The sequence below is a fragment of the Rhamphochromis longiceps genome, linkage group LG11 (assembly GCF_057381845.1).
Source record: "Rhamphochromis longiceps isolate RC_006_pf linkage group LG11, R_longiceps_female_GT1.1, whole genome shotgun sequence".
In the NCBI taxonomy this organism is placed as follows: domain Eukaryota; kingdom Metazoa; phylum Chordata; class Actinopteri; order Cichliformes; family Cichlidae; genus Rhamphochromis; species Rhamphochromis longiceps.
The window spans coordinates 26836677-26863912 of record NC_140567.1 but is presented as its reverse complement, the minus strand read 5'-3'; the positions used below and the strand labels follow the sequence as shown (position 1 = coordinate 26863912).

The 27236-nt window shown below is 39.5% G+C and overlaps 1 protein-coding gene across 7 annotated transcripts in view; it reads right to left on the bottom strand.

Moving 5' to 3' along the window:
* Positions 1-27236, bottom strand: part of arhgef1 (Rho guanine nucleotide exchange factor (GEF) 1) — a 40975-nt gene that overhangs the window by 6981 nt on the left and 6758 nt on the right. Inside the window, exons 2-20 of one of the 7 annotated variants that reach the window (XM_085423385.1) lie at positions 16814-16900; positions 16591-16704; positions 15481-15579; positions 14289-14331; positions 14073-14178; positions 10739-10879; positions 8939-8968; positions 8005-8113; positions 7740-7809; positions 7569-7601; positions 6812-7000; positions 6237-6372; positions 5165-5176; positions 4279-4443; positions 3172-3359; positions 2914-3060; positions 2513-2595; positions 2139-2264; positions 1836-1950 (exon numbers count right to left, since the gene is read on the bottom strand). In XM_085423385.1, the coding sequence (XP_085279511.1) occupies positions 1836-1950; positions 2139-2264; positions 2513-2595; positions 2914-3060; positions 3172-3359; positions 4279-4443; positions 5165-5176; positions 6237-6372; positions 6812-7000; positions 7569-7601; positions 7740-7809; positions 8005-8113; positions 8939-8968; positions 10739-10879; positions 14073-14178; positions 14289-14331; positions 15481-15579; positions 16591-16704; positions 16814-16864 (1957 nt within the window). In that variant the 5' untranslated portion in view covers positions 16865-16900. The remainder of the gene's footprint in view (positions 1-1835; positions 1951-2138; positions 2265-2512; positions 2596-2913; positions 3061-3171; positions 3360-4278; positions 4444-5164; positions 5177-6236; positions 6373-6811; positions 7001-7568; positions 7602-7739; positions 7810-8004; positions 8114-8938; positions 8969-10738; positions 10880-14072; positions 14179-14288; positions 14332-15480; positions 15580-16590; positions 16705-16813; positions 16901-27236) is intronic. The other 6 variants (XM_085423378.1, XM_085423380.1, XM_085423382.1 and 3 more) reach the window with 6 other exon arrangements.

Sequence of the window (27236 nt, the reverse complement as noted above, 5' to 3'; positions counted from 1 at the left end):
CTCTGGCTTTCTTCCTTAGCTTTTGGGGATACTCTACGATACTCTTGGGGGCACCCAATCAGGGTGCTGCCTATTTCAGTGAGTTGTTTTGATGGAGGCATTGAAGAATATAAAAGATTTACTGCAATAGAACTCTGTGCTGATCCTTCAAACGAAGGAAGACAGGAATCCTGCTGAAACCTCTTTAGGCTGTAAATTCTCAAGATATGTTTATTTTACTTTAATGTCCCTTAAAGAACATCACAGTTCTATGCATTTTTAATTCTCTGTGTCACAGATTTAACAAGTTGCTGTAAATACTCTTGAGTTGTGCATTCAGAGATGCTCTTTTGCATATCTTGATCGTAAAATGATTATTTTGGCTACTTTTCTATCAGCTTACAGCAGTCTGGCCGTTCTCCAATGACCTCTGGGTGTTAGGGCTGTGCGATATGACCAAAATCTCATATCCCGATATAGGAATTCTATCGTCCCGATAACGATATAAATTACAAAAATGTAAACTGTAAATTCTGTGAATCTCGGGCAGCTCGACTTGCGGGAAGTGTTTCCAGCTGCGCGTCATGTAGCTGGAGTCGAGTGTTTTAACCGATGCATGAAACGATACATTTTTAGTCATAAGTTGTAACGACTGCCGTTTCCTTTGTGAGTATTTAATACACAGCGTGCTGCGGGGAAAAGCCTGTTCTAACATTTGAGTCTAAGGTTTATTTTTTAGCACCTGGCGGCTCTTTTTTATTTCTCATCCGTAAATAATCTGGTCTTTCACGTGATTCGGTTTATTTTGAAAAGTCTCAACAGGATCTTGAGCTTTATTGTGAAAGGTTTATGTGAAACATGGTGTTACTGTTGTTGTTGCTAACCACAACGCATAAAAACAGGCGCTTGCCCGTCCGTAGTGTGGTTATATTAAATATAAGAGAAAGAGAGAACTTCAAGAAATTAATATAGCCACTACCAGTGACCATCAAAACGATGAAAGAGAGGGATGATCTGATATCCTCGTGTTGGTGTTGTTCCCAGACCATCATTCTGATTGGTCACTTGCAATGTTGATCCTGGAACAACATTTTCATGATGGTCTGGGAACAACACCAACACGAGGATATCAGATCAACCGAAAAAATATTGCCGTAAACAGTTTATTTTGCGACACCACGAAACAAACGATAGCGTAAAATGAAACAATAGACGGTTTTACATCGTCATCCGATATATATCGTTATATCGAACAGCCCTATCTGGCGTCAACCAGGCATTTTTGCTTAGAGAACAACCACTCAATGAATATTTCTCTCTTTTTTGGACCAGTCTGTAAACCCAAGAGATGGCTGGGCAGGAAAATCACAGTAGAGCAGCAGTTTCTGAAATGCTCAGACAACCTCATCTGGCACCAAAAATCATGCCAGATTCAAAGTCATTTAAACCACCTTCCTTCACCATTCTCTTCCTTGGCTTGTTATGTATATAACAAACAGAGCATTATATAAAGCAAGTGAGAGAGAAAGAGATTCTGAGCAGGAGGGAAATTCTTATGGATCATGCACGTGCACGTTCATGTATCACACCACAAACATCTATCATAATCATTGGTGATGGTGGTACTTCCGATTACATTTTCAAACCCAGATATACAGCATTATATAGCTGAGTAATATGATGATACACAGTGTAATAAAAATGCATTTGACTATCTTATATATCAGGAAAGAATAAATGTAAAAAGTAAGAATGTAAAGAAAGTAAGAATGCAATAAGTTTTACAATATCGATGCACATATACTGACACATGAAAGTGAGCAACAAACAGGCCAGGGACACATACAGACACACACCTGTGTTCTTTGCGATATTCTCCAGCAGCAGTGGGTACTTGGTCAGCCTCTGCATCTCTATGGGAATGATGTCCTTGAGCTGCAGCCTACGGCACTGGGGCTTACTCTCCGCCTCCTGAGACACACACACACACACACACACACACACACACACACACACACACACACACACACACACACACACACACACACACAGTCAGACTAGAACACCTTTGTCACATTTTGCATTACTTTGCATCTGCAAAGTGCGTCCATGTATGTCTCTGTTCAATCTTGGGGGATATGTTTGTGTGTATGTGGTACCTGTATGAAAATGTTGAAGCGTGGATCTCGCTTCTGCCTGGTCTTGATCTGGTCCAGGGCCCATGACTGGTGGCTGCAGAACCTTGCTGTCAGTTTCTGGAACCACTCCCCCTCTGTACCACCAAACTGAAACACACGTGCACACACAAACATTACAATCAAAGATTGTGTTGTGGCTAGTTGGAAAAAAAAAATCATAATAATGAAGTGAGTCAAACTCGAGAAGTGCAGAAAAGGCCAAAATCCTTGTTGCATTTTTACAGTAATATTGTGTAAAATGAACTTGTTGGCACATACTGACTTTGTACAATATGCACAGAGAGAAAAGAGAAATATTGTATGATGAAATGAAGTGAAAGACTGTGACGACTCACTCTGTTGAGCACTGTGGTGCTGATGGATTTAACTATGAAGTTGTTATCCAAACGCTGTTTCTTAAGGCTCTCATAGAAGTTACCTGAAATTGAAAGTTAGAAAAAGACAACTGACTTATAAGTAGATAGTGAGCATATTCTCTTTCCTAACACTGTGTTGGCAATTCAGGCAGCACTATGCATTCGTCTTGTATCTACACTTGGTACTATTGGCCAGAACAAATTTAGCATCATGCTTTTTTAACGACAGTGCCCTCAATTGCAGGTAGTACATGCAGTTAGTGATTTCACTAATGAGTAAGGAAGAGTGTTATTTGCATAATGGCATATTCGTTGAAGGAAGGGTGCTATATTCAGCTGTCTGGCTGTGTTTACAAATGCTTCTTTGCAGCAGCCCTTACTGTGCATTTCAGTGATCTCATCAAGGTTGGGGAAGACGGCGGCCAACTCAGTTGAGGTCAGAAGCTCCTCTCTCTCCAATGGTCTGACAAAGATCACCTGAAGGACACTCAGCATTCGCACATGTGCGTGCTCTGTTGTAAACAACTCTGAGAGGAAAGACAGTAGTAAAAGTATGAGTGATTAATAGGAAATTTAAATATAGTCTATACAACAAACTCCTCTATCGTCTCATCAACTGTTTGTCTCTCTCTAATTACCATTTATGACTTCTTGCATTTTGGTCTCCTTCTTGGTCAGTTTGGACAGAGCCTCAGGAGAGGCCAGCTCCCTCCAGTTGGGTGGATCAGACTCAAACTCCTGCAGCCGCGGATCCACCTCCTCCACCTGCGGGAAAGGGCTGGTGGGGGAGTGGCCAGGGTCTGGGGCAAAACTTAGTCCTTCTGGGCTGAAGAATGAATGTGGGGCGAGAGGGATTACTTCAGAACAAGAACTACAGCTTAGACGAAATGCGACCAGTCAGTTATCAAATTATGTGACTCTTTCTGGCAGCACAGCTGGAGGCTGTTGGCTGTGGAACAAAAGTAGTTGTGAAACAGCTGGTCTTTCTAAATGCATATCAGGGACATGTTAACATTAGATAATCTAGGTAGTAAATGTTCACTGAGAATAACACGATTTCAGTAGCTTGTGATAATTCACCAATAAATAACAGGCAATGGCTCAGATAAAACCGAGATTTTTTTGGCTTTAAAGTGATTCAAGAATAATTGAGATTAAATCTAAACTTTGAAAAACGCACCATTTCCTATTACTATATAAAAATATAATCAAAGAAGAAACTGCAAAATTCTTTACATTCGAAAACAGCAAATTAAGCTAATAAAAGGGCACTTAATGTTTATCAAACGGTCAATATTGACCGACCTCGTTCCCCTAAAGAACCTCGTTATCATTGTAAATGAGAGTGCTGTTTAAATGCTTCACTCCCCGATGCTCACAGCACAGGTCAACTATTAGAAAGCAGCCAATGTGTCAGGCAACTGTTAGTCAGTAACAGTGCCAGAGTGATCAATTTCAACAGGAGAAAACAGAAATGTGCCTTTTTAAATAATTTCCACTCATCCACACAATTAGCACTATTTTCCATGAATATTTAACAGATATTAACAGATATGCCTCCTAAGTGATCTTTACAGTGGTGAGCCAGGTGGCTTTAAGCCTTCAAAATTATTTTTTATTTTTAAAGTGCTTCCTGATTATTTCAGGACTGCAGCACTGTTCCTACTTCAACTTGACATCCTGTCTGTCCCTGCTGTGCACCTCACGAGGAAGAGAGGCATTAAGAGAAGGTTTGCCCATCTTACGGATGGAGGTGTTGGGGGGTGAGCGGGGCAGGTGTTGTTGTCGTGGAAGAGGGTGGCTGCAGGTCCACATCGCTACGGGAGCGAGACTGTTTGGCCCGAGAAGAGCCACGCCGCCGTGATGACTGTCGGTCCACTCGGGCACTTTCACTGCGTGCCACTTTCCTACTGAAGGGGTTGAAGTTGGGAAAGGATGTGGGAGGAAGGAGTCAGTTTGAGACAGAATAAAGAGAAATGACAGGTGGAAACAAAAGAAAGCAGCAGGAAGAAAAGAGGAAAATGTGTGGATTTTAAGAGGAAAAGGGAGGCCAGAGAATAAAAAGAAAAAACAGAAAACATAGTAGAAGGAAAAGACAGCAGATGTACGTAGCAGATGTACATATGAAGATAGGTAATTAGGATGATAAAGAGGATGAGATAAATCAATAGAGAATTTACACAAAAATATAAATCATATCAGCAAAAGGTAGAGAAAAAGAAAATGGATAACAAGCAAATATGCATGATATGACATGCATATGTTTAGATAGTAAAAGTATATTTCATACACTGCATTAAACTGCCAATCTACAAAAGGTATGTTAAACTAGCCAGGCATTGCTTGTACTTTGTGGACTATACTGTACAAGTTTCCAGTTTTGCAACTTTAAGCTATCTCAGCAGTTCTCCAGTTTCACACAACAAAAAATCCAGCTAATCTCAACAATCAGCTAATTCTTTCACAAGCAGGTTAAAAATGTTTCACCATGTTTATGTTACGTATCTGCAAAGCACTGTGAAGCTCAATGTGAGCATGTGCATGTGAGTGTTGTGTTCTGTGTTTGTGTGATATGCGATCAGTATAAGGCCTGAAGCATGTCCATGACTCTGTCAAGGCGCTGACACCCACCTTGTCTTCCGTCTGCAAAAACACGGGACACCACATTGTTACACACTCGCCTTTACACAACTATTGTAAGCCACAGTGACAACCATAACGTTCAAAAAGCACATCCCTCCATACTATCCTAAACTAATTTTAAAACCTCTGTCAGAATAGCATGCCAAAAACGATGCCAAAGCCCCTGGCACAACATTTAACACCACATACGGTGGACACAAGCAGGACAAAGGACGGGCCCTGACCATGGCAACAGACAGAGACACCTTGAAAAGCACATAAAATAAAAAGCTCTAATGAACTAAAAACGCTGAACTAAATGTAGTGTCTATATTTGACTATTAATGTAATTACATAGTGTTAAGTTTTGTCTCAAGCCTGGCAGTAGAACAACTTGCCAATATTCAAATTCTTATAAAGCTTTTACTTTGGCTTAACAAGGCTAATGGCTGTGACTTAGAAAGAGTCAATATTGATGCAATGGCACTATTATGATCACAAATATGCAAGTATGGATAAATATGCCTTTTTATTGCCAACATGTACCTCAATCCCCCCCAAAAAAGATAGAATTGCACAGCGGATGTCTATATGCGACAAAACCTGCAATAAAGCTCTGCTGTAAACATCAACAAGAGATGCAAAGGACGCAGACACAAAAAACACAGAAGATATTTGAAAGAGCACACGTGCCATTATGGAGAAGAAAAAGGAGAGAGGGAATGAGGAAAGGAAAGGCAGAGTGCTGGAAGTAGAAGGCTGGATTTGGGTTCACCTGATCGGGGTCCATCTCAAGACTGAAGACTCTGTTAGCTAGCGAGCAATGGGCAGCATGACAAAAGCTAGCACACAGCAGGGACAGACTGCTGGGGGAGTTTTACCATGCTCGCCCCAGCCTCAGCAATTCAAACACATTTTGTTCCCCCACTTTACCCTGGTCATTCGTCTCCCATAAAGTCTAATTATAATCTGATTACAATCTCTAAATCTGTGAAATGCTTATAATCTCTTACTCATTACACTGCAGATATTATCTTACTCCCTAGACAATACTTGTTATTACTATCTCCGTCCTTCTCACCTTTCTTTCTCCACAGGCTCCTCAGGCGGGATGTCACTGGGTGAGATGGGCGAGATGGGCTCGATCAGCCCACCTGCAGGCCCAGAGGGCAAGTCATCTTGCAGAGTTGGAAGCTCTAAACGATTGCTTGGGACAGCTAGAAGAATTGAAAATTAAATTTAGCATTTTTCTGTTAAATAAAATTGACCTTCTGTTTTAAGCAAAAGAAATAATGGAAATCATTTTACAAGAACACATCAAATCACTCTGAAGGCTGGTATAATATAATAGTGATACAATTTTTATGTGCCCATAAAATGCCTGTGTGTTATATCTTGTGTACATTAGTACTGTCAGGGTGCGACTTTTAGGAGAATGTTAGAATTTAGCCCAAATCACAACATGTTTTCATTTTAGAAAAGAGTTTTAAACTGAAAACTATTTCTGGCCAGATAAATGTTTCACCATCATTTCAAATAATCTCCTGAAAAAGCATGTCATGACACCATGACAGCGGCAGTGCAATAAAATACTAAACAAGGACACCAAAACAACTGTGGTGTATCTCATTCATCAGTATCAATGAGCAACCTTACCGTCACTGTGTGCCTCTATGGTAGTCGTGCTGGTGGCGTTGTTGCTTGGGGAATCAACATCTACCGCAGGTTGCACAGGAGGGACTAGACTCTGCTTCTTGTTCAACGATATAGTGGGAACTCCAGAGTCATTCGGGGTGGTTTTAGCACCAGGACCTTTGCGATCGACTGACCCTCTATCCCTGTCTGCTTGAGAGGACGAAGAAAAAAAACCCAAACAAACAAAAAACCATGACCACAAAGAACCTCATTCACTTAACAACAAACAAAAACAAAAAACAGCACACAGCAGATTTTGTAAGTCAGACAGACAGGACTTCTGCAGCTAACAAAAGGACTGGTTTGAAACAAAAAGTATATCAACAATGTTTTTTAGATTAATGCAAGTCTCTGCAAGACACAAAACAAATGGGGAATCCTGAGTTAAAGTGCAAAGTCATCAACTACGAGATTTGGATGGGTATGGGTTAGGGGGCCACACAAGTGATTTTAGCCAACAAGGTCTAAGAGTTGAGGAACAACCATTTAGATTAGAAAATATTTATGAAAACTTATGACATTTTCAGTGTTTAAAGACTCAGTGCTAGTATAATATTTGTAAAGAACCACTCCAATGCACAACATCAATTAAACAATGCTCCACCCACATGCTTTGCTGTACTGATTCAGGACATGCACACATGCTTGCGGGTTAATTAGTACCATTCTCAATCTACAAGTTAAAAAGCAGAAGGGGAGGATTCTGAACAGTGACTACCTTCATCCACTTTAATTTTGGACTCAACTGTAACTGGAAAGAAGGGTAGGACAAAATATTTTCATATCCACATTATTCATCAACATCACTTAGCAAATTTTAAAAGTCAGTATATTATATAGTTTAGTATATTAATTATAACACAGGAAAAATAAAAAAATTTATACACACCCATCCAGTTTGGTAAAACAGGAAACACTCTTGAGCTTTTGGCCTTTGGGATATCATCCTTACTCTTGGGCTGCAATATCACCAGGTAGGAAATTAAAAAATAAGGTAAAATTAAAATAAGATCAAAAGGCTGAAAAAATACAAATTCAACTACAAAATGGTTTAAGAAGAACACTGCAGGCCAATAATTGCCTTGCACTGTTCTGATTGTTGATGCATTTATTTAGCTTTCTAATAGGATACCAATGCTGTCAGTTTACCTTACCTTAGTCTTTCTAGTGAAGAAACCTCCTTTGGACTTCTTACTGTCAGCTGCCTTGTTTTTAACCCCGAGGTGTTTCATGTACAAGACCACAGCATTAAAGATGGTTTGGCTAGTGGAGAAACAAGAAACTTGTGTTAATAATAATATATAGTTTTTAAACAAATGAACTTGCTTAAATTCCCAGAATATATATCTATATATATATATATATATTTTATATTTAAAGTCCCTACAGACGCATGTGTCCTCACATTAATGGCAGCAAAAATACCAGTGTGCTTATTCTATCTCCAAGTAATACAGTTGAGACACTTGGTTTAAAAAAAAAAAAAAAAAAAAAAAAAAAGGACGAACTTCATGAAAGACTAGAAGGAAAGAGGGAGTTGGAGAATTGCAGATGTCCAGAGGAGGAGCATGAGAGGAGGAGCTCAGAAGAGTGGGAAGGGAAAAAGAAGAGACACAAAGAGCTGAGGAGATATTAAAGGAGCTAGGAAAGGGAGGAGACACTGGGGATGTGCATAGAACAAAAGTGCATCACATTACCAGACACTGCACAGTTTCTCAGAGTCTGCCGCCTGAGTACAAGGCGTACAATAAAGAATTTGAACTGAAGAGGACGAGGAGTCCTCAGAGAGTAGCCTAAAGACACTAAGGCATGCATGACAAGGTTAGTCAAATATATGCACTAAGAGAATATATTGTCTAATAAGGACATTAAAAGAAAAATTTAATGCAAATAGAATAAAAACGAGTGCAGTGACAATACAGAAAAAATATATATTTTTGGATTGGATTTTCTAACATACTTCTACAGCAACATACATTTTGAAACAGTATGCCAAATGTTTGGCCGGACCACACCCAGGCTTGCAGAGGTCAAAGCTGCTACACAAAGAAGAAAAAATATATATACACAACAACACCATTGACTCACCATTTATCCTCATCAAAGGCACCTGTTGATCTGAAAGAACAGAGACAAGTGTCAGCGATGTCACTATTGTAGACAGAAAAAACAAAACAAAGAAACAAACAACAAAAGTAATTCTGATGCTGCATCTAACTCACCTCTTCCTTTTAAGTAACATTTTTTCTTTCTCTTGCTCGACTAACTATGAACTCTGTTTTAGGCCTGTGGAATCTGAAGTGATTAAGCTTTTCTTGATACAACTCAAAACTGATTGTTATGCTGTTGGGGTCAGAGCTGCAGCTATTGATCATATTCTAAGAATCCACCAAAAAAGGAAAGAAAAACTAAAAATCTAAAACAAAAAAAAAAGATTAAAAGTGCAAAAGATGCTTCAAAAGCTACTCTTCTGCCTGTTCCAGAAATTTTAAACTCAATCTGCACACTTGGCGATTTGCAAAAGAAAAACCAAACTGCTGTCCTCAGTATCAAAAATTCTCTGCCCTGCTTTGTCTCTTCAGTCAGCCGCCTGCAAAGCAAAATCAGAAGTGCTCCAGCGCAGCGGAAATGTCTATTTAACCATGTTTGTCTGATGCAACATGCAGGCAAGACTGTGGAAATTGGATACTGATGTTTTGAGATGAACATAAAGGATGGGAGGGGTTTCCTCGGGATTTCCTTGCATAATCCAATCACATCGACTGGTTGCCTTGTTCGCTTCATCAAAGAGACCAATAAGAAACAGATGGGGTGAGGTCACTGTGTTGTGGTCAAGAATGGAGGGAGGTGTGTGCGTGTGAGTGCAGAGGGGTGACTGAGTGTGGGAGTGCCGGAGAGGAATAGCGAGCAGGACTGAATGGAGTGAGGCTGAATGAATCGTTTGTGCACTGGAGATAAAGATCCAACTGTGTGATAGTAATTGAGTGAGTCAAAACTGAATTATCACGTCTTTGATAGAGACTCCTTTGCAGGCTTTTTGTGTCTCCTCCACTCTCATCGTGGTTATATTCACAGGATGAGTGCTGCTTGTGCACAGTGCACCTCTTTTCGTTTCTGCTGATCTTTTTTTCTCTCTTTGACAAGATGAAGTTAGACAGTCTTCTGCCCCTTTCCCTGGCCTCGTCTCCCTCTCTGTCTGACTCATTTCTTGTAGAGGATAACACATTGTGGTTTGCCACGGGGTCAAGGATAGATTAACTTTCCCCTAGATCTCTTACTTTCTTTCTTTAACTGTGTTCAGGGCAGGAGCTATCCAGCATCGATAACCCTCTGGCCCTTTCTTTTCCTTTGTCTCTTCTGCTGTCTTACCCCCTCCACCTCCCACTACCAGCCCTCCTTCAGTTGGCAAAATGCCAGGGGAGAGCCTTCCTGCCAGCGTGGCACTACTGACTCCATTTTTCTTCTCCGCTTCCTCATGTCTTTCTGGCTCTGTTTTGTTGTGTTTCAATCACAAGTCCCTTGTCATCTTAATTTCATCAATTACCTGCTTTATAAGCTGTTTGGAAATGGATTTGTGCACGACTAATGCTAACGCTTTCCTTTTAAGGAAGTTTAGAAGCAAGATAAGGGAAGATTAATACAAAACTACCAGCTTTAGCCAACAGATCAGTCATCTTCATGTGCACAGCAGAAAGTAATAGCAGAGAAAATAGCTCCCAAGAACATCTAACAAAAAATTATTGTAATATGTAAAGTGGTTACCCATTATTAGTAATCGTTGGCATTTTAAGCACATCCAGCAGAATCTCTATGCAGAAAATGACTTGAACTTCACTTTGTGGAGGCTGGATACCTGAAATATTTGTTGAAAAGTGGAGTAAAACTCACTGTGTCTCAGACATCTTCTCTAGGAGGTTCTCAGCAACAGACTTCTCCTTCATATCCGTTGGGACACGGTCGGTGGGATAGTGGCTGTCCACGTCATTTAGCTCAGCCTCACTGAGGGTCATACCCATCATCCTCTTTTGCCTAGGCAACACAGAGCAAGAGCAGAGAATCAAGTTTAGCAAAAACATCTCAAACTTTTAACACTAAAAGGATAAAATGAAGACAGTGTTGTGCAAAAGTAACAGAAAAGCACAGTCAGCTTTTGATCCACCATGTAATACCGACTGGTAAGTGTATGAGTAGCAATAGCATCATTTGTCAGCATCACAGTGATCCCCAAACACACTGCTAAAGCAGTAAAAGTACACCCAGATAGAAAAACATACAATAGAACCAGTCATGGACTGGTCTCTCCAGAGGTCAGACCTCAACAACATTGAAGCAGTGTGAGTTCATCTTGGTGAAAAAGTGAACAAAAGGCAGATAGCATCCAAAGAAGAGCTTTGGACCATTCCTGAAGAGTACTTAAAGAAATGACAAGAAAGTCGCCTAAAGAAGTTTACGCAGTGTTGAAGGATAGATGTGGTCATACCAAATACTTACTTTCAAGTTTCTTTGAATTGTTCAAACTGTGTTTTTACCTTATATTCCGTATTTCAATTTAAGCTTGCACATAAAAAATGAGGGGTGGTTCAAGACTTTTGCAAAGTTCATTATGTTTTTCTAATTCATTAAAAAGGTACACATAAATCTAGGACTGAGAAATGGGCAAAAAATGGGCAACCTTTTAAATTATAGAATCACCTACTCATTTTTTCTCCATGACCTTCAACCTTCCTTTGTCATCTTACTCTCAAATGTCAGATCAGTGTCCTTCATATGGATTTTGGTAAAGAGTAGCCTGCATATTTCTGTTTACCTAAGCACAGGTGTCATTAACATACAGTGGGGCAAAAAAGTATTTAGTCAGCCACCGATTGTGCAAGTTCCCCCACCTAAAATGATGACAGAGGTCAGTAATTTGCATCAGAGGTACACTTCAACTGTGAGAGACAGAATGTGAAAAAAAAAAATCCATGAATCCACATGGTAGGATTTGTAAAGAATTTATTCGTAAATCAGGGTGGAAAATAAGTATTTGGTCAATAACAAAAATACAACTCAATACTTTGTAACATAACCTTTGTTGGCAATAACAGAGGTCAAACGTTTACTATAGGTCTTTACCAGGTTTGCACACACAGTAGCTGGTATTTTGGCCCATTCCTCCATGCAGATCTTCTCGAGAGCAGTGATGTTTTGGGGCTGTCGCCGAGCAACACGGACTTTCAACTCCCGCCACAGATTTTCTATGGGGTTGAGGTCTGGAGACTGGCTAGGCCACTCCAGGACTTTCAAATGCTTCTTACGGAGCCACTCCTTTGTTGCCCGGGCGGTGTGTTTTGGATCATTGTCATGTTGGAAGACCCAGCCTCGTTTCATCTTCAAAGTTCTCACTGATGGAAGGAGGTTCTGGCTCAAAATCTCACGATACATGGCCCCATTCATTCTGTCCTTAACACGGATCAGTCGTCCTGTCCCCTTGGCAGAAAAACAGCCCCATAGCATGATGTTTCCACCCCCATGCTTCACAGTAGGTATGGTGTTCTTGGGATGCAACGCAGTATTCTTCTTCCTCCAAACACGACGAGTTGAGTTTATACCAAAAAGTTCTACTTTGGTTTCATCTGACCACATGACATTCTCCCAATCCTCTGCTGTATCATCCATGTGCTCTCTGGCAAACTTCAGACGGGCCTGGACATGCACTGGCTTCAGCAGCGGAACACGTCTGGCACTGCGGGATTTGATTCCCTGCCGTTGTAGTGTGTTACTGATGGTGACCTTTGTTACTTTGGTCCCAGCTCTCTGCAGGTCATTCACCAGGTCCCCCCCGTGTGGTTCTGGGATCTTTGCTCACCGTTCTCATGATCATTTTGACCCCACGGGATGAGATCTTGCGTGGAGCCCCAGATCGAGGGAGATTATCAGTGGTCTTGTATGTCTTCCATTTTCTGATGACTGCTCCCACAGTTGATTTTTTCACACCAAGCTGCTTTCCTATTGTAGATTCACTCTTCCCAGTCTGGTGCAGGTCTACAATACTTTTCCTGGTGTCCTTCGAGAGCTCTTTGGTCTTGACCATGGCGGAGTTTGGAGTCTGACTGTTTGAGGCTGTGTCAGGTGTCTTTTATACAGATGATGAATTCAAACAGGTGCCATTCATACAGGTAACGAGTGGGGGACAGAAAAGCGTCTTACAGAAGATGTTACAGGTCTGTGAGAGCCAGAGATTTTCCTTGTTTGAGGTGACCAAATACTTATTTGCCACCCTGATTTACGAATAAATTCTTTACAAATCCTACCATGTGGATTCATGGATTTTTTTTTCACATTCTGTCTCTCACAGTTGAAGTGTACCTCTGGTGCAAATTACTGACCTCTGTCATCATTTTAAGTGGGGGAACTTGCACAATCGGTGGCTGACTAAATACTTTTTTGCCCCACTGTAGAATAGAGAAAGACAAGACAACCTTTTGTAGTGTTTACACATAAAAATTTCATATTGAAATCTTTATGTGTAAACACTGGTAGTTTTGTATTAATCTTCCCTTTAGTGACTAATGTGTATTAGTCACTGTTGCAATTCTAAATGGAGGAGGGCTAGATTTTATAAATTACATACCTACAATCAGGATATGCACAGTAATGTTAAGTTCACATAACTGTTGAATGTTGTCAAATACTAACATTCATAAATAGCTCTAGACCTAGAAGTTGAATCCAATTAATTACTTTAAAAAACTGTTTCAAGTTACTCGAGTAATGCAGAATTGTAGTTATTGGGTTAACAATGCAAAAGAACTGAGATGGTAATTTAAAGCAGCTCAGTGTCCAGATAAGTGTTGTTACACCTTTTAACTCTCATTTCCAACAACAAACAAAATAAACTTTTTGAGACCAAAATTTGAAAATTATTTTTCAGCTTGTTTTGAAGTAACTCACTGAAAATGTATCAAAGACAATAACAAGACAGATCATCAAACGGAAGCTTTCTTTTTTTTAGTGAGGAGAAACACCAACAACACCAACCTTTAGATTAATAAAAAGTGTAATTATTATTGTAGTAATTTTTTAAAAATTAATTAACCAAAGTTTCAAGAATGTCCCTGATCACATACCAGCCATTAATCCCAACCCTGGATGTTCTAATCATGTTGTGAGATGCTTGTTGTGCATTTATAAACTTCTTGCCAATTTAGTAAAGTATGTAAAGACTGAGTAGAGTTCTCACCTGAAATCCTCCAACTGTTTGGCCACTTCAGCAACTTGGACGCTCTGAATGTCCTGAACAAAGCGCTTTTGGATATCATCTGTGAGCACATCTAGACGGGATCGATCTTAGGGAGAAGACGGAAAAGAGAAAGGAAAGAGTGAGTCAAAAACTAGAGAGGAACAAAACAACAATGCACTGACTTATATCTATAAACATCACTGGAAAATAACTTACCCAACTCAGAGTTTACGTGAGCTGGTACTGCCACTTTCAGAACCTGTAATGTGAAGCAAATGACAAAAAGATACAGAGTGAAAAATAGAAAAATGAGATACGATTCAGACAACATTCAGACTAACTGACAGTATGGATTCTCAGTTTGTTTTGTAAAACACTGTGATGCAGTAGCTAGATGTCACCACAGGGTGGCATTTTAACACAGGAAATATAGATAAGAGAAAAAACAGATACTCCAAAGGGGGATGCTCTGTGCTCATGTCAGCTCTGTCATTGACATGAAAATAACCACATGGGCCAACTTTACGTCAATAGGTTAACAGAGGGTTAACCTCCTTTTTTCAGTCCCTCCTTTTTCCACCCTGAAAGGAGGGACTGAGCGAAGATGATTCCTTCTACAGGGCTTTCCCACGATCTCGACAGGAAGCTGTGAGGCTGTACGGGCTGGCAGGGAGTTTGACTCAACTGATAGACATGTACAGTGCATGAGCTCTGAGGAGCAAATATAACGGACAGTAATGTGGGCCAGGTGTGCAAGACAGATACTGTACAGACAAAGCAAACAAAAACAATGGATTCCTCTCTCATAAGTTCATCTTATTTATTGAGCTGAGCAGCTCAGTAAATTCATAATTTTAGAAAAATAAAACACAATATTGTACTGATCATACAAAGGCTACTTTTGTCTTACTAACCTTGAAGTTAAGAAGCTCAAAGATAAGTTTAAACCTAAGAATTAAGAGAATATCAATGATCTAAAAATACATAGACAAGGAGCCAACCCTACAGTCTGTTATTATGGGTATATTTCAAATCATGCAAGCAGAACTTGAGCCAAAAGAATCTGAGGGAAGAAATCATTTTAGTGGTTATCAATTTTTTTTACAGTGCAATTATAACTCCATTTACAGCAAAAGGTAAATAAGGACAGATAAGATAAAGAGTATAAAGAGTATAAAATACTTTGTATTTAATTATCAGAGTGACTTCATTCCCTCTCTGTACTGAATTGTTCTGTGTTTTTTTTTTTTGCTTTTGTTTTTTGCATGAAGTCTGCAATAAATTTAATGTTTCAAGCTTTACATCTTTATCTCTATTTTGGCTATGAAAGGTATAAACATTTGGGCCAATTTTTGATAATCGAGACGGCTTTAAAAAAGACAGAAATGTTGAGTAGTCTGCTACTTACTGCACCCTTGTCCAAGAAGGTTGTGTAAAAATCCCCAAACTGCTTTTTGGTCTCTTTGGCACTGAGGTTTTTGAAGAGCTCAGCATGGAGGTAACAGAGCTGACAATTGGGAAAAAGACAATTTTATTTAGTACTGAATAGCTCCAAAATCTTTTAAAATAACTACTTGTGCCAATTTATGACCACAGCTGTCACAATTTTATTTGACATGACCACTAAAGATCACAAACACCTACATCACATAAAGGCATGCCAGACATAAAAACCTAACTTCAGTTTGACTCAGTGTGCTTACATGTCTAACACAAAATGACTGACATCAATTTAATAGTTGAATCCTAATGACAGTATCCCATAAAGTAGTTATTGTCCCCTCCAGAGATTATCATGCACATAGACCAACCTGCATTTGTCTAGTGGACGCACTATAACCCCAAAGCAAATTGAGCACGCAACCACTGATGCAAACCACATTTTCTTAAATGCTGCAGAATTACAAATATTTTGTTAACAGACTACACGACTCAAGTCGTGACAAACATGAGGGAAAAGCAGGGGGGTGATGGAGCACATCATGGGTGTGAAACGTGTAACAGTACCTGGGTGGGTCATGTTCTCTGCATGCAGAATAAAGGGAAAAGGACAGGCATGCCTTTGATCAGCACTGACATACACACTCAAACAAACCTTTTTCTCTATTCCCATGGGGGTTACTCATCGGTATTATGCATTCCATGGTCTCCAATTTAACCCCAACCAACAACTAATTCTAACCTTTATCCTAAATCCAAATATTAACTCTGAAAAGTAAAATTGGACTCATAGGTAAAACAGTCTTAATCCACACTGAGGTACAGTGGACATCAAAATAGCTGTTTCATGTGTTTCACACAAGCCAGACAGAAACTGATGACTATTATGATTTGGATTTCATGATTAGATCATATCTAAAAGGTGATATACTAACTCTGCATTTAGAGTTACTCATCATTATCGTCACTAACTTTGTAAAAATATCTGTTAACAGCAGCTGCTCTGTGGAAGCTTGTGTTATCTCAGTTTCATATAGCTTGTTGGCTGTAGTGGACCTTGCATAATGTGAGTTCTCACCAGGGGAGCAGGGTCAAACTGCAGAATGACATGTTGCAGGAAAACCAGCAGGTGGGTCGGCCGACTCTTCAACTGCTCTATGTGGTTAAAGGTGTTGGACCGGTCTTCCACGTACTGAGACAGACAAAAATAAATAGGTGTAAAAGGAGATGGAATAACTTATCTGAGATATGATGATCAAGTAACATTCAGTCCTTCATGTGCCACTGTTTTCTGCACTCACCTCATTCAGATCGTTTTCAAAATCCTCATCCTCAGCCCCGATGATGCTCATGGCTGGGTTAGAGCACTGAGGTCCAGACACACCCTGCTATGGAGAAAGAGGCAGGGAGGGGAAGAAAACAAAACAATTAGCAAAAGTTATGTGCTATACTTTGAAGTGGTAGGGTATCTCTTTGACGTCCTGGGCTCCCACTGAGCAGAGCCAGACATAAAGCCAGATGACAGTTTAAACACAGTGAACTTTCCCAGTGTTCTACAAGTTCAAGCAGAAACATGGGGGAAAATGTCACAGCTTCTAAACCAGCCTTCTGGAGAGATCGAGACAATCCTGATGGGCCATAATAGTTGTGGGGTCCTTGTATTAGAAGCAGAGACCTGCTTTAAGTAGAATCCCATTCATACAATCCAAGAAAGTCACAAAAATTCAATGCATTATTTATTTTTCACTAACAATGAGTGCTATTAAATAAAAATTTATAAATGTTTTTAAAGAAGATCTGTTCATTTTAAATTTAATACCTGTTAAATGAAAAGCTGGGGTATGCTTACCAATGTCCTTACTACTTCTTTTAAAAGGAACTATTGCTAACTGTATTTCTGAATTTGATTTAAAATTGGGTTTTTTTAATGACTAGAAGACAATGCTTTATGAGACTGTGTTAATATAGCCACCACCGTAACACAAATTAAAAAAAAAGTAAATTAGACAAGATAGGTGTGGTTAGTACTGCTGCCTTACTCTACGAAGTTCTGGGTTAAAACTTCCTGTTCTGTGTGAAGTTTGTGTTTAAATATACAAGTTTCGTTAACTGGTGATTCCCAGAAAGTTGATTCTGTTCATCTGGAGGCACCGTGGGAGAATGTTTCATCACTGACTTCTTCAGTCTCAGCTCCCTGCAGGTTTCTCCAACCTTATAAACAGTACAGTTGCATAACAATCAAAATAGAATGATGAACACAATCATCTTTCTGGGATTTACTTTAACTGGATTATTGAGTATGGATCAAGATGTTAAACGTGATTCTAAACTTACTATAGGTATGAACATGAGAACAAAAACTTATCTCTAGAGTAAAGCACCAAAATGTTTAGGAAATCCATTTAGAGGTGCCCCCGGTAACAATTTGATAGACAGCTAATCACATATAGTTGTATTTTTGGAACTAAGTTAGTAACTTGACCTTTACTATCCGTTTGCACAAATGAGGAGAGCAGCTACTTATACATATCCATCTGTGTGTCAGCTGGTTGGCTCATAATGAGTGAGGGATGCATTACATTTTGGTGAGGCTGTAATCGTTTTGAACTTATGAGTTTACAGTGAGTACCTTTATAACCACACTCAACCTTTTGGGAATTGAGGGGAATTGTTTTACGATTTTTACTCAATAAGAAAACATAGTCCAGTTTAGCACCAGGGTTTCTTCCCTCCATAGACCAGTGCTGTTGTAACATGAACTGAATGTTGCCCTGCTGAAATAGGAAAGACATCATATGGATGGTGGCATATGCTGCTACAAAACTTGTATACATTAGCATTTATGGGGCCTTTATAGATGAATAAGACAGCCATGCCTTGTTGCATCTCCCATGTAGTACCATTATGGATAGAGGCTTTTGAACCATCTACTGAGAAACTATATGGCCATCTACTCTTAAACCCAGGGTATGGGTTCAAGTTTTCCCACTTTTCTTAGGTGAACCTTTAATTTATTTAATAGGCAATTATGGACCCTGTGACAAACTGTGTTCACTCATGATAGGTTTAGGAAGAATTCTGGAGTCCACACAGTGATTTATACGGCTGTTTGCAATGCAGTGCTGGCTGATGACTTGAAGATAACAGGCTTTAAATATTGGTTTTCAACCTTGTTCCTTTTTAATTTTTTAGAGAGATTTCCTTGGATTCTACTTCTTCCTTCAATTCTCCCTGGGGTATAACATGCATTGGAAAATATCACATTCTCTGAAGTGTGTCCAGATTTTGTCCCTTATTTTTCCAGACTTGTGTTGGGTTCAGTAAAAACATTCTGCAGAAATCTCTCCTCTAGTTGGGACACAAGCTCTTCAGGTCTAAAAATGCAGCTCAAGTAATTGGAAATAAAAGGTTTATTCTAATTTTTGCTTTAGAAAATGATGAATGGGAAAAAGTACATCAATTTAGCCGCACCCTTTTACAGCCCAAACCATTTCCTCTTCCCCAAAACACACAAACAACACACAGCCCTTGTATTCAGTCCTCTGAAGGTTGCAGACCCAGAGCCGCCACCAGGGAACACCCAATTACATACACACAGTCACACAAACACACGTTAAAAAGCTGCACTGTAGTGTTAGGTGAGAACACTACAGTGAGTACAGAGACAAAATGGTTAAAAACTGATTCATCTTAAAAACATAGGAGGGGGAAAAAGAAGAGAAAGTCATGACCAAATGTTAGCAAGAAGCATATTTGAACGTTTCATCTAGCACCTCTTTAGTATAAGGACTCATTTACATTCATTCTTTTCTATTTAATTTTGTTTAAATAGCAGAGTACCTGTATGTATTTAGTGTAGGAGGGACTAATGATATAGAGCTTTACATTCTATTCTAGCCCAGAGTCAAGACTAAAGACAGTCAGATTTGGATAAGTGTTGTGCTTTTTACAGCAAGTTTCCTATTATAATCTGTATACAGTGCAAACTATGAAAAGGTGTCAGCTATTCAGCTTTGCATCGCCATTTATACTCCGGTAATTGTACCTTTACTATTTTTTAACCAGTGTAGACAAGAATATCCTGTTATAGCAATATTAAATTCTCAGGATTATTACATCAATGTAGTTACATAACTTGTAATTTGTAAGATATTTGATAAACTCACTATATTAGCTTCTTCTAAAAAAAAAAAAGATTCATGAAATCCACAGAGTTTCTCAGTGTCTTTTCATACTTTAAGTACACTTTTTGTGCCATTGTAAACTTGCTCACATATGCGGTTTTGCATGTTGTCTGTTAAGTAGGAACAAATAACTCACTAAGTGGTTAGAGTTTATAAGGAAATGTGACTGTGTAGATGATCATTATTTGATTTATGGCCTGATTTCAGTGTATGTGTTCAATAGAAGATAAGTGGGGTGAGAAAGACATGAAAGTCACCGTGAGCTCTGGTAAAGTGAGGGAGTGAAACAGTGGGTAAGATTGCAAACAGGCAGAAAGTGAGAGAATGTGTTCATTCATGGCCATTTCCAGTGGGCTGCAGGTTGAGAAAGGCCAGTGTTGGAGCAACATGCGTAGGAGGGGTTAGCCAAACAGAGAGACACAGGCCTGCCAGGGCCATGAACGCACATCTGCACGGACATACACAAACATGACACAGAGGGAAACGTCTCCTCTTTTTCACACCCATAGACCCAACTGCCAACGCCATACTAAAGTGAGACCATCAAAGATACCTTATCATGCCACTGAAGAAGTTCTGACACCATGACGACAATGATTAGTGCTGGAAAAACATATCTACGCATTTACTGGAAAGATAAAATGCTGTGGACGTTTCTTAACACACTCAAGTTTTAACAATAGGTGCGTGAGAACAAAAACTGAACTGAGAAAGAAAATCCTGGGCAAATTTAGCCATTCCTATTGACTTCTGGTTACTTCTGTTTGGCAAAAAGTGCCCAGAACTCCTGAACAATTTTGGCCATTCCTATTGAGTTTAACCAAAAATAACCAGAAATAATTAGCTTAATTTATTTAATCAGTAGTAATACCTATTATAAAGGCTATTATGGACATGTTGCTACTGTATTATGTATATGTCCAGAGGGTCATAATATGAAGTAGAATTTGGGCTTAACCAGCTAACTCCATTACTAATACTGTGTTTTCAGTGCTGTGAAAGTGGTCAACTTTTAAAACGGGGTACATTGCTATGGTAACTTATGCAGACTTACAGGTACAAAATAAATGTCTACTAACCAGTCAATTCACCAGAAAATTGCATCAGCAATCTTGTAAGATCCATGGAGCTCAGTGTACAGTAAGAGGTTCTAAAGTTCACATATACCAAGTAACTGTTTGAATTAGATTTTATATTTATTCTTTACTTACTCTCTGACCATCAAACCGCACTGGAGTTTTAGCTGAAAAAATGAGCCAACAACTGTCTTAAAGTGCACAAACTTACTATACTGGTATAGTAGTTATAGCAGTTATTTATAGTAGTTTCCCCAATTATTACTGACTAAATGTTTAAAGAATATAAACATTCATAAAATGCTTTTAATACTGGTTCTCAGCATTTCACTCTCCTTATTACAGGACAGCGAAATCTGAGCCTTTGTTATTGTTATGTCTTGGTTGATTTCAGAGGAGCTGCAGTACAAGTTCACACATTGAAAGACAAACTGGGGTAGGCAGAGGGAAGCTAATTGCAGGGTTAGGACTATGAAGGGACTCCTCTGACCAGAATGAGCCAAGTGGTGCATTCCAGCATATGGCACAATTCAGACAACAGATGGATACAGTCTTGGTCTTGAGCAATAACCAGACCCTCTGCCCATCACATACATTACAGGATAACTGGCATAAGCTCTAGGCTGCAAGTGTCTTTCCAGTCTGATACAGGCGTTGCTAAGGGGAAAAAAAGGAAGGGTGTGAGTTTTTGAACAGAGCGTCCCAGAAGCGCGGAGATCAGGTCCGGTGCTCCTGAGTCGGCAGCTGCCCACCACCCCTCCCTTCCATCACATTCCAGTACTAACTAAGTGTCAGGTGGCATCAATCTAATGATAGCCATCAAGCGTACGTGCCTTTGTGTGTGTGTGTGTGTGCATTAGGACCTAGCACGTATATGGGAGGGGGCCATTCCTATGTTATTGTAGAGAGCTGCTGGTAAACTTGTGTGTTTGTGTGTGTGCTCTCTGACAGCTGGTCTTTACAAAGCATTCCTCTTCATCTCAGACCATGCAGACGTCTAACACTTAAAATTGGAAAAAAAGATGGGAGGAAAAAAAAAAAAAAAAAAGCAGCAACCAGCCTGCACAGTTTAACATTTTATATTTCCACCAGGTCACCAAGGTTTTGCTGCAGCATGATAACACTTGCATCAGCTCTCATGTAAACCCCACATTCACTTGCAAGACATTAAAACAATGAGCTTTTTAGCACAACTCCTATGACCAAGAAGAGTGGAGTCGTCAAACTGTGACATCACCCCAAAATCTGCATTGCACCTGTCAATCAAACTCCTGCAATCACATGGCAGTGGCTGTCAGACCCCTGTGTTATAAATAAGTTTAAATGATGCACCGCAGAGGAGAAATGGCATGGCAACATTTTTAAAACCAAGAACTAAAAGGTTCATTATCCAAAGAAAAAACACATTCAGGTTACTGAACCACAGGAGCAATCTCCACTGCAACATTATGTTAACATAATATTATGCAGACATTTATTTACAGAGCTTAAGAGGTCACCCCGAACCATGCCGCAGTTTGAAAAACTAGTGCCAGCAACAAGAGGAACGCTATAAACCTGTGGAAGTATACGTTCAGCCAAGTGTGCACAGAAAGATAAACAGTGCAACACTGGATGAATTTTGATCATTTGCTATGGACACATTTTATTAACATATGTGTTCAGAAGAGATGTTTAAAATCCATGCTTTACATAATAACTTGTGTCTGACATGTATTTCATTTTTGCACACGTACACAGAAATCAATTCAATTCCCGAATTCTAAACTACCTCTGCTTCTTGCTTACACGAAAATCCCAAATCTATGATTTTTGGTCCACTCTTAGTAACTGTGCACTGACACTTTTGAAGTTCACAACACAACAACAAGGAGTTTACAAACTAGTTATGCTATCACAAAATCATCCTTACACATTTGATTTGATCACAGTAGTTTTCTCTCCTTAGAAATTGAAAATGAAAACCGCTTAATGGAGTAAAACTTTAGCATGCTTCCTCGAACACAATGGAGGTCAAATGTAATGTAACAATAAACAAAATACACTTTTGTCTGGAGGGGAACTTTAGGATCCCTTCTTTTCTTTTCATGTTTTAGTTTAAAAAAAAAAGTTGAACTATTGCAGTAAAAGATTTCATATTTCTGCAACAAACCACACTGCTAGTCAGCCCCATTGGTGATGTCAAATTTGAAGTTCTTAATCAGAGAGATTAGAAAAGGTTTTCACACCAGGTCAAGGGTTTGCTGATATTTTGAAAGTGCTTTAAAAGTCAAACTGAACCACCCAAGAGATTGTGAGAGAGAAAAAAAGGAAGTGTGAGCAAGTGGCTCTCAAGTTGGAATAAGTAAATATCTGATAGAGTAAGAAATTATTCTAAGTGAAAATATGAGAAATTTGTGAGGAACCAGTTGATGTAGACACATACATCCTGTACTGAAAACACTAAATTTAGATAGATGTAGACTTGTTTACAATTACTTGGTGCACCTGGCTACAGAATCCATTGTATACACATATGTCACTGCTCCCTTCTTATACTTGGTCACAATAGGTTGTGTCCTGTTCTCTATATGCTATGAGGGTAGCATCCAAAAATAACCCAACAGCTAATGGCCATTGCCTGCTGTGTTTGTACTGCTGTATGGTTTATCTGGCTTGCTCATCAGGCCTCAACCTCATTAGCACTAACTGGGGGATTTCTAGCAGTATTGCTGCTCCTCCACTCCCCCAGTGGCTTATCCTTGAGGAGCCTGAGAAAAGACTTGGAAAAAAAAATGGACAAGGTGGCAAATGGGGAGGCACACAGACAGGAAGTGGGTGTAATTTCCTCAGGAAGCTATCAGAACCATTTCCTGTATGACCTATCAGATGCGAAGAGAGAGAGGAAGCGAGACAGAAAAGAGATGAGAATGAGTGAGACATTTTGAAAAGAAAAAAAAAAGTTGGTGCCCACAAGTGTTTCCGCATGAAACATGGTTGTCAAAACTGAATCAAACAAACCTCCGGTCCCGCTCATCTCTTAGTTCACATGGGAACCAGATAAGGAAGTTAATGCAGTGCATAAATGAAACCCAGTGTTGAACAAATGAGGAACAGAACTCAAATGATAATGGTGTGAATAGGGGCAAATGGCCTTAAATTACAGGGCCTGGCTACACATTGTGCTCTGACTTGCAGCTAAAACATATTCAAAATATTTTTTTCCAACATTATATATATTTAAAATAAAAGCTAAATAAGACACTTAGACATATCAGACTGATCTCAAAATCTGGTTGATTGTTTGGTCAATATGCTCTCATCCAATTAAATTCCCATTGGCGAGACAACAGCAGGCACTGCTACAATAGCTTTTCATGACTAACTCATTGAGCAGCAGGAGAAACAAGCTGCTTCTGAAGAACACTCCCAAGTTTTCACAACTGTGGACTTACTCAAACCTTATTATGAAAACTAGCTTGATTACATTTTCTGAAGATTTGCTTAGACTTGGCTCCAAACTGACGCCACATCAAATAAGACAGCAGTGTGGCTGCATTTTGTTAAATCTACTGTGCAAAAAGTCAAGTTTGGACTTTCCAGTAGTTGTTATATCACAACGCTGCTACCAACAAAAGCCTGACATCTAAAACTGGTAACCTGACTTTCCTGTATTAGGTCTAGTCATCTCTTGTGGTTAACACTTAAGGCCAAATGTGGCCACATAACAAAGGTAGCGGCTCGCTTATCAAAATGTAAAATTGGCCGGATATGAAAAATTATTTAATAAGTTGCACATTCTTCAAATGTACCCACTTATGCAGCACAACCATTTAACTGTTTAAAGAGCAGGCATGGCTTCAGTGGATCAGGATTTTTCTTTTGTTAACTACACACATGTTAAAAAAAAAAACTCCCAAAAAATGATTATATGTATTACATATATCCTGTTTTAGTGATCTTGGAATCTAAAGCTCTTGAATAACTAAGAAAGCAAGAAACCAAACAAAACAAAAAACAAACTGTGGCTATAAGCACCAGTATATAGTTTATACTGACCTTATGGAAGACAGAAGAAGTAAAACCAGTGGTCTGGTAAGGAAGGAGGTGAAGGTGGAGGAGGAGGAGGAGAGGGAGTGTGGAGCAGAAATTTAAAAAAAGAAAGAAAGAAGGGACACACTTCAACAGGAAATTAAGAACAAGGCTGCCACGATGGAAAAACAGAGAAAACAGGCAATGGAAACATAAATGTGAAACACCCTGGAAAGAGTAGCAAGCATGTAAGTACTGAGAAACACTGTTAAGAGCATGGCCCTGCACCTGAAGGCCTACAGAGTATACATCTGCTCTTCAGCAAGTATAAACAAGCACGCACACTAGATTCTTCCAACCTTGACCAAATGGTTTTAGCTGCAGCTGGCAGAGCTGACAGTAAGCTAGCACCTCAGGATAAACAAAACCAAAGGGAACTCTTGACTGTAGAGCATGTGCTGTGTGTTGGGATGTCAAGTCCACACAGATGTTTAGATTAACAACTTAGCCGACAGCCGGCTCTATAAAGAAAATAACTCAACAGTTTTAAAGTCTTTCAGCTCATCATCACATTATCTTTGAATGTTTAGCCAGCACAAAATTGATGTGGCAACACATAAAGCCCCGATGTTGTGTTTATACATCTTTATACTTAATAAGCATCCTGTGGTCACAAAAAGGTCACAGTAAGATCCATAGGAATTTGGACACATTCTTTTGTAATTTTGTGTCTGTGCACCATCACAGTTGATTTAAAAATCAAACAGTTAAGATTTGATTGAAGTGCAGACCTTCAGCTTGAATTTTTGGTGTTTAACAAAAGTATCGCATTATACACATTTTTATATATAAGCCCTATTTTTATAGGCTCAAAAGTAATTGGACATCTAACTGACAAGCCATGGCCAGCTGACAAAACAAAGACAAGATTCAACTTGTATTTGGCATCTTTTTACCGAAACTCTCAAAGCGATGTTGATGAAAGCGAGGGAGGCTGTCATTAGGCTGAATAAACAAAATAAACCTATCAGAGAGATAACAAAAACTTGAGGAGTGGCCATATCAACAATCTGGTACATTCTTAAATAGAAGGAATGCACTGGCCAGCTCAGGAACACCAAACAGCATGAAAGACCACAGATGACAACTGAAATGGAGGATCACTAATCCTTTCCCAGCATCTAACCAACTCAAGCCTTGAATTAAAACATAAAGTTTGCATTCCAACCACATCAGGTTCAAACCTATGGACATGATGGCATATAAATCGAACATCCACAAGTATGAAAAAGTGCAGGCCTAAATGCACATGCACTGAAAGGCTATGGGTTGGGCTGGAAGGAAGGAGCAGGGTTTGAGCAGAACACGTGTGAGGTGTAAAATGCCTCAGTGCAGTACAAAGAGAATGTTATTTAATTTGTATGACTCATGGGCATTACTCCTGCAGAGATCAGCTCAAAGACATAGGAAACAAACATATCTGATTAAAAGTCATATTCTCAGCAATAAGACATTTCAGGATAAGTAGTCCTGATGTGACTGAATGTCACATTATGAATGTTGTGTGAGAGAAAAGGGCAACAGAACAGAAGTCTGAGCATTACATGAGGGCAAAGTTATCCTTGAAACCTTGTCACTAGGCAGGGAATGAGCAAAAAACAAAAAAAGGCTACCTGTGACATAATTATGTTGCACAGCAGCGTGCATGCACAGGGGAAGTCGGTGCATCAGTGCATGTGCAATAAGGGAGTGGCTCATCAGCACTGAAGAGGTAAGACTGCCTTTTCTCCTCCTCTGCATTACCACAGCTTTCGTCTACCATTCATTTTTTTCCCCTCTGTGACTTTCATCTCTCTAAGTATATATTACTTTCTTCTCCTCTACCTCTGGCGTTAAACAAAGTGGCCCCTTTTACACCCACTTCTAAAACAGCCAGTGCATTCATAGCTAGTAGACAAGGGTCAATTATGTAATTCAACAACCATTACGTAGTGGCTAAAATAAGATTATGGCCAACAGAGCGGGCAAAGCACAGGCAGATTTTTTTCTTCATTGCTTCACAAGATCCTACATTGGCCACTGGACTGTTGCAACAGTCCAGTGACCTTTATCTGGACAAAACCTCTGCAAAGAATCAATGACCTTCTTTTCATATGGTTTTAGTTGAGCAGATTCAGAGGTTTTTAATGATGCTGGACAGAACCCCCCAACCAACTCTCAGCGCAATACTCCTCAGTGTTTGTTAGTTTAAAGAGGTTAACAAGGCATCCCATATAACGAGAGCTATAACCTCCCCTCCATGTCCTCATGCACACATATTCATGAAGGCTTAACAGACGTTTGATTCATTTTCTTGTCGCTCCTCAGAGCTAAAGCATACTTCACTTTCCTACTCTCATAACCCTCAACTCCAAGCCAAAAACGCCCCATCCCCTCTCTCTCGCCTTATCCCC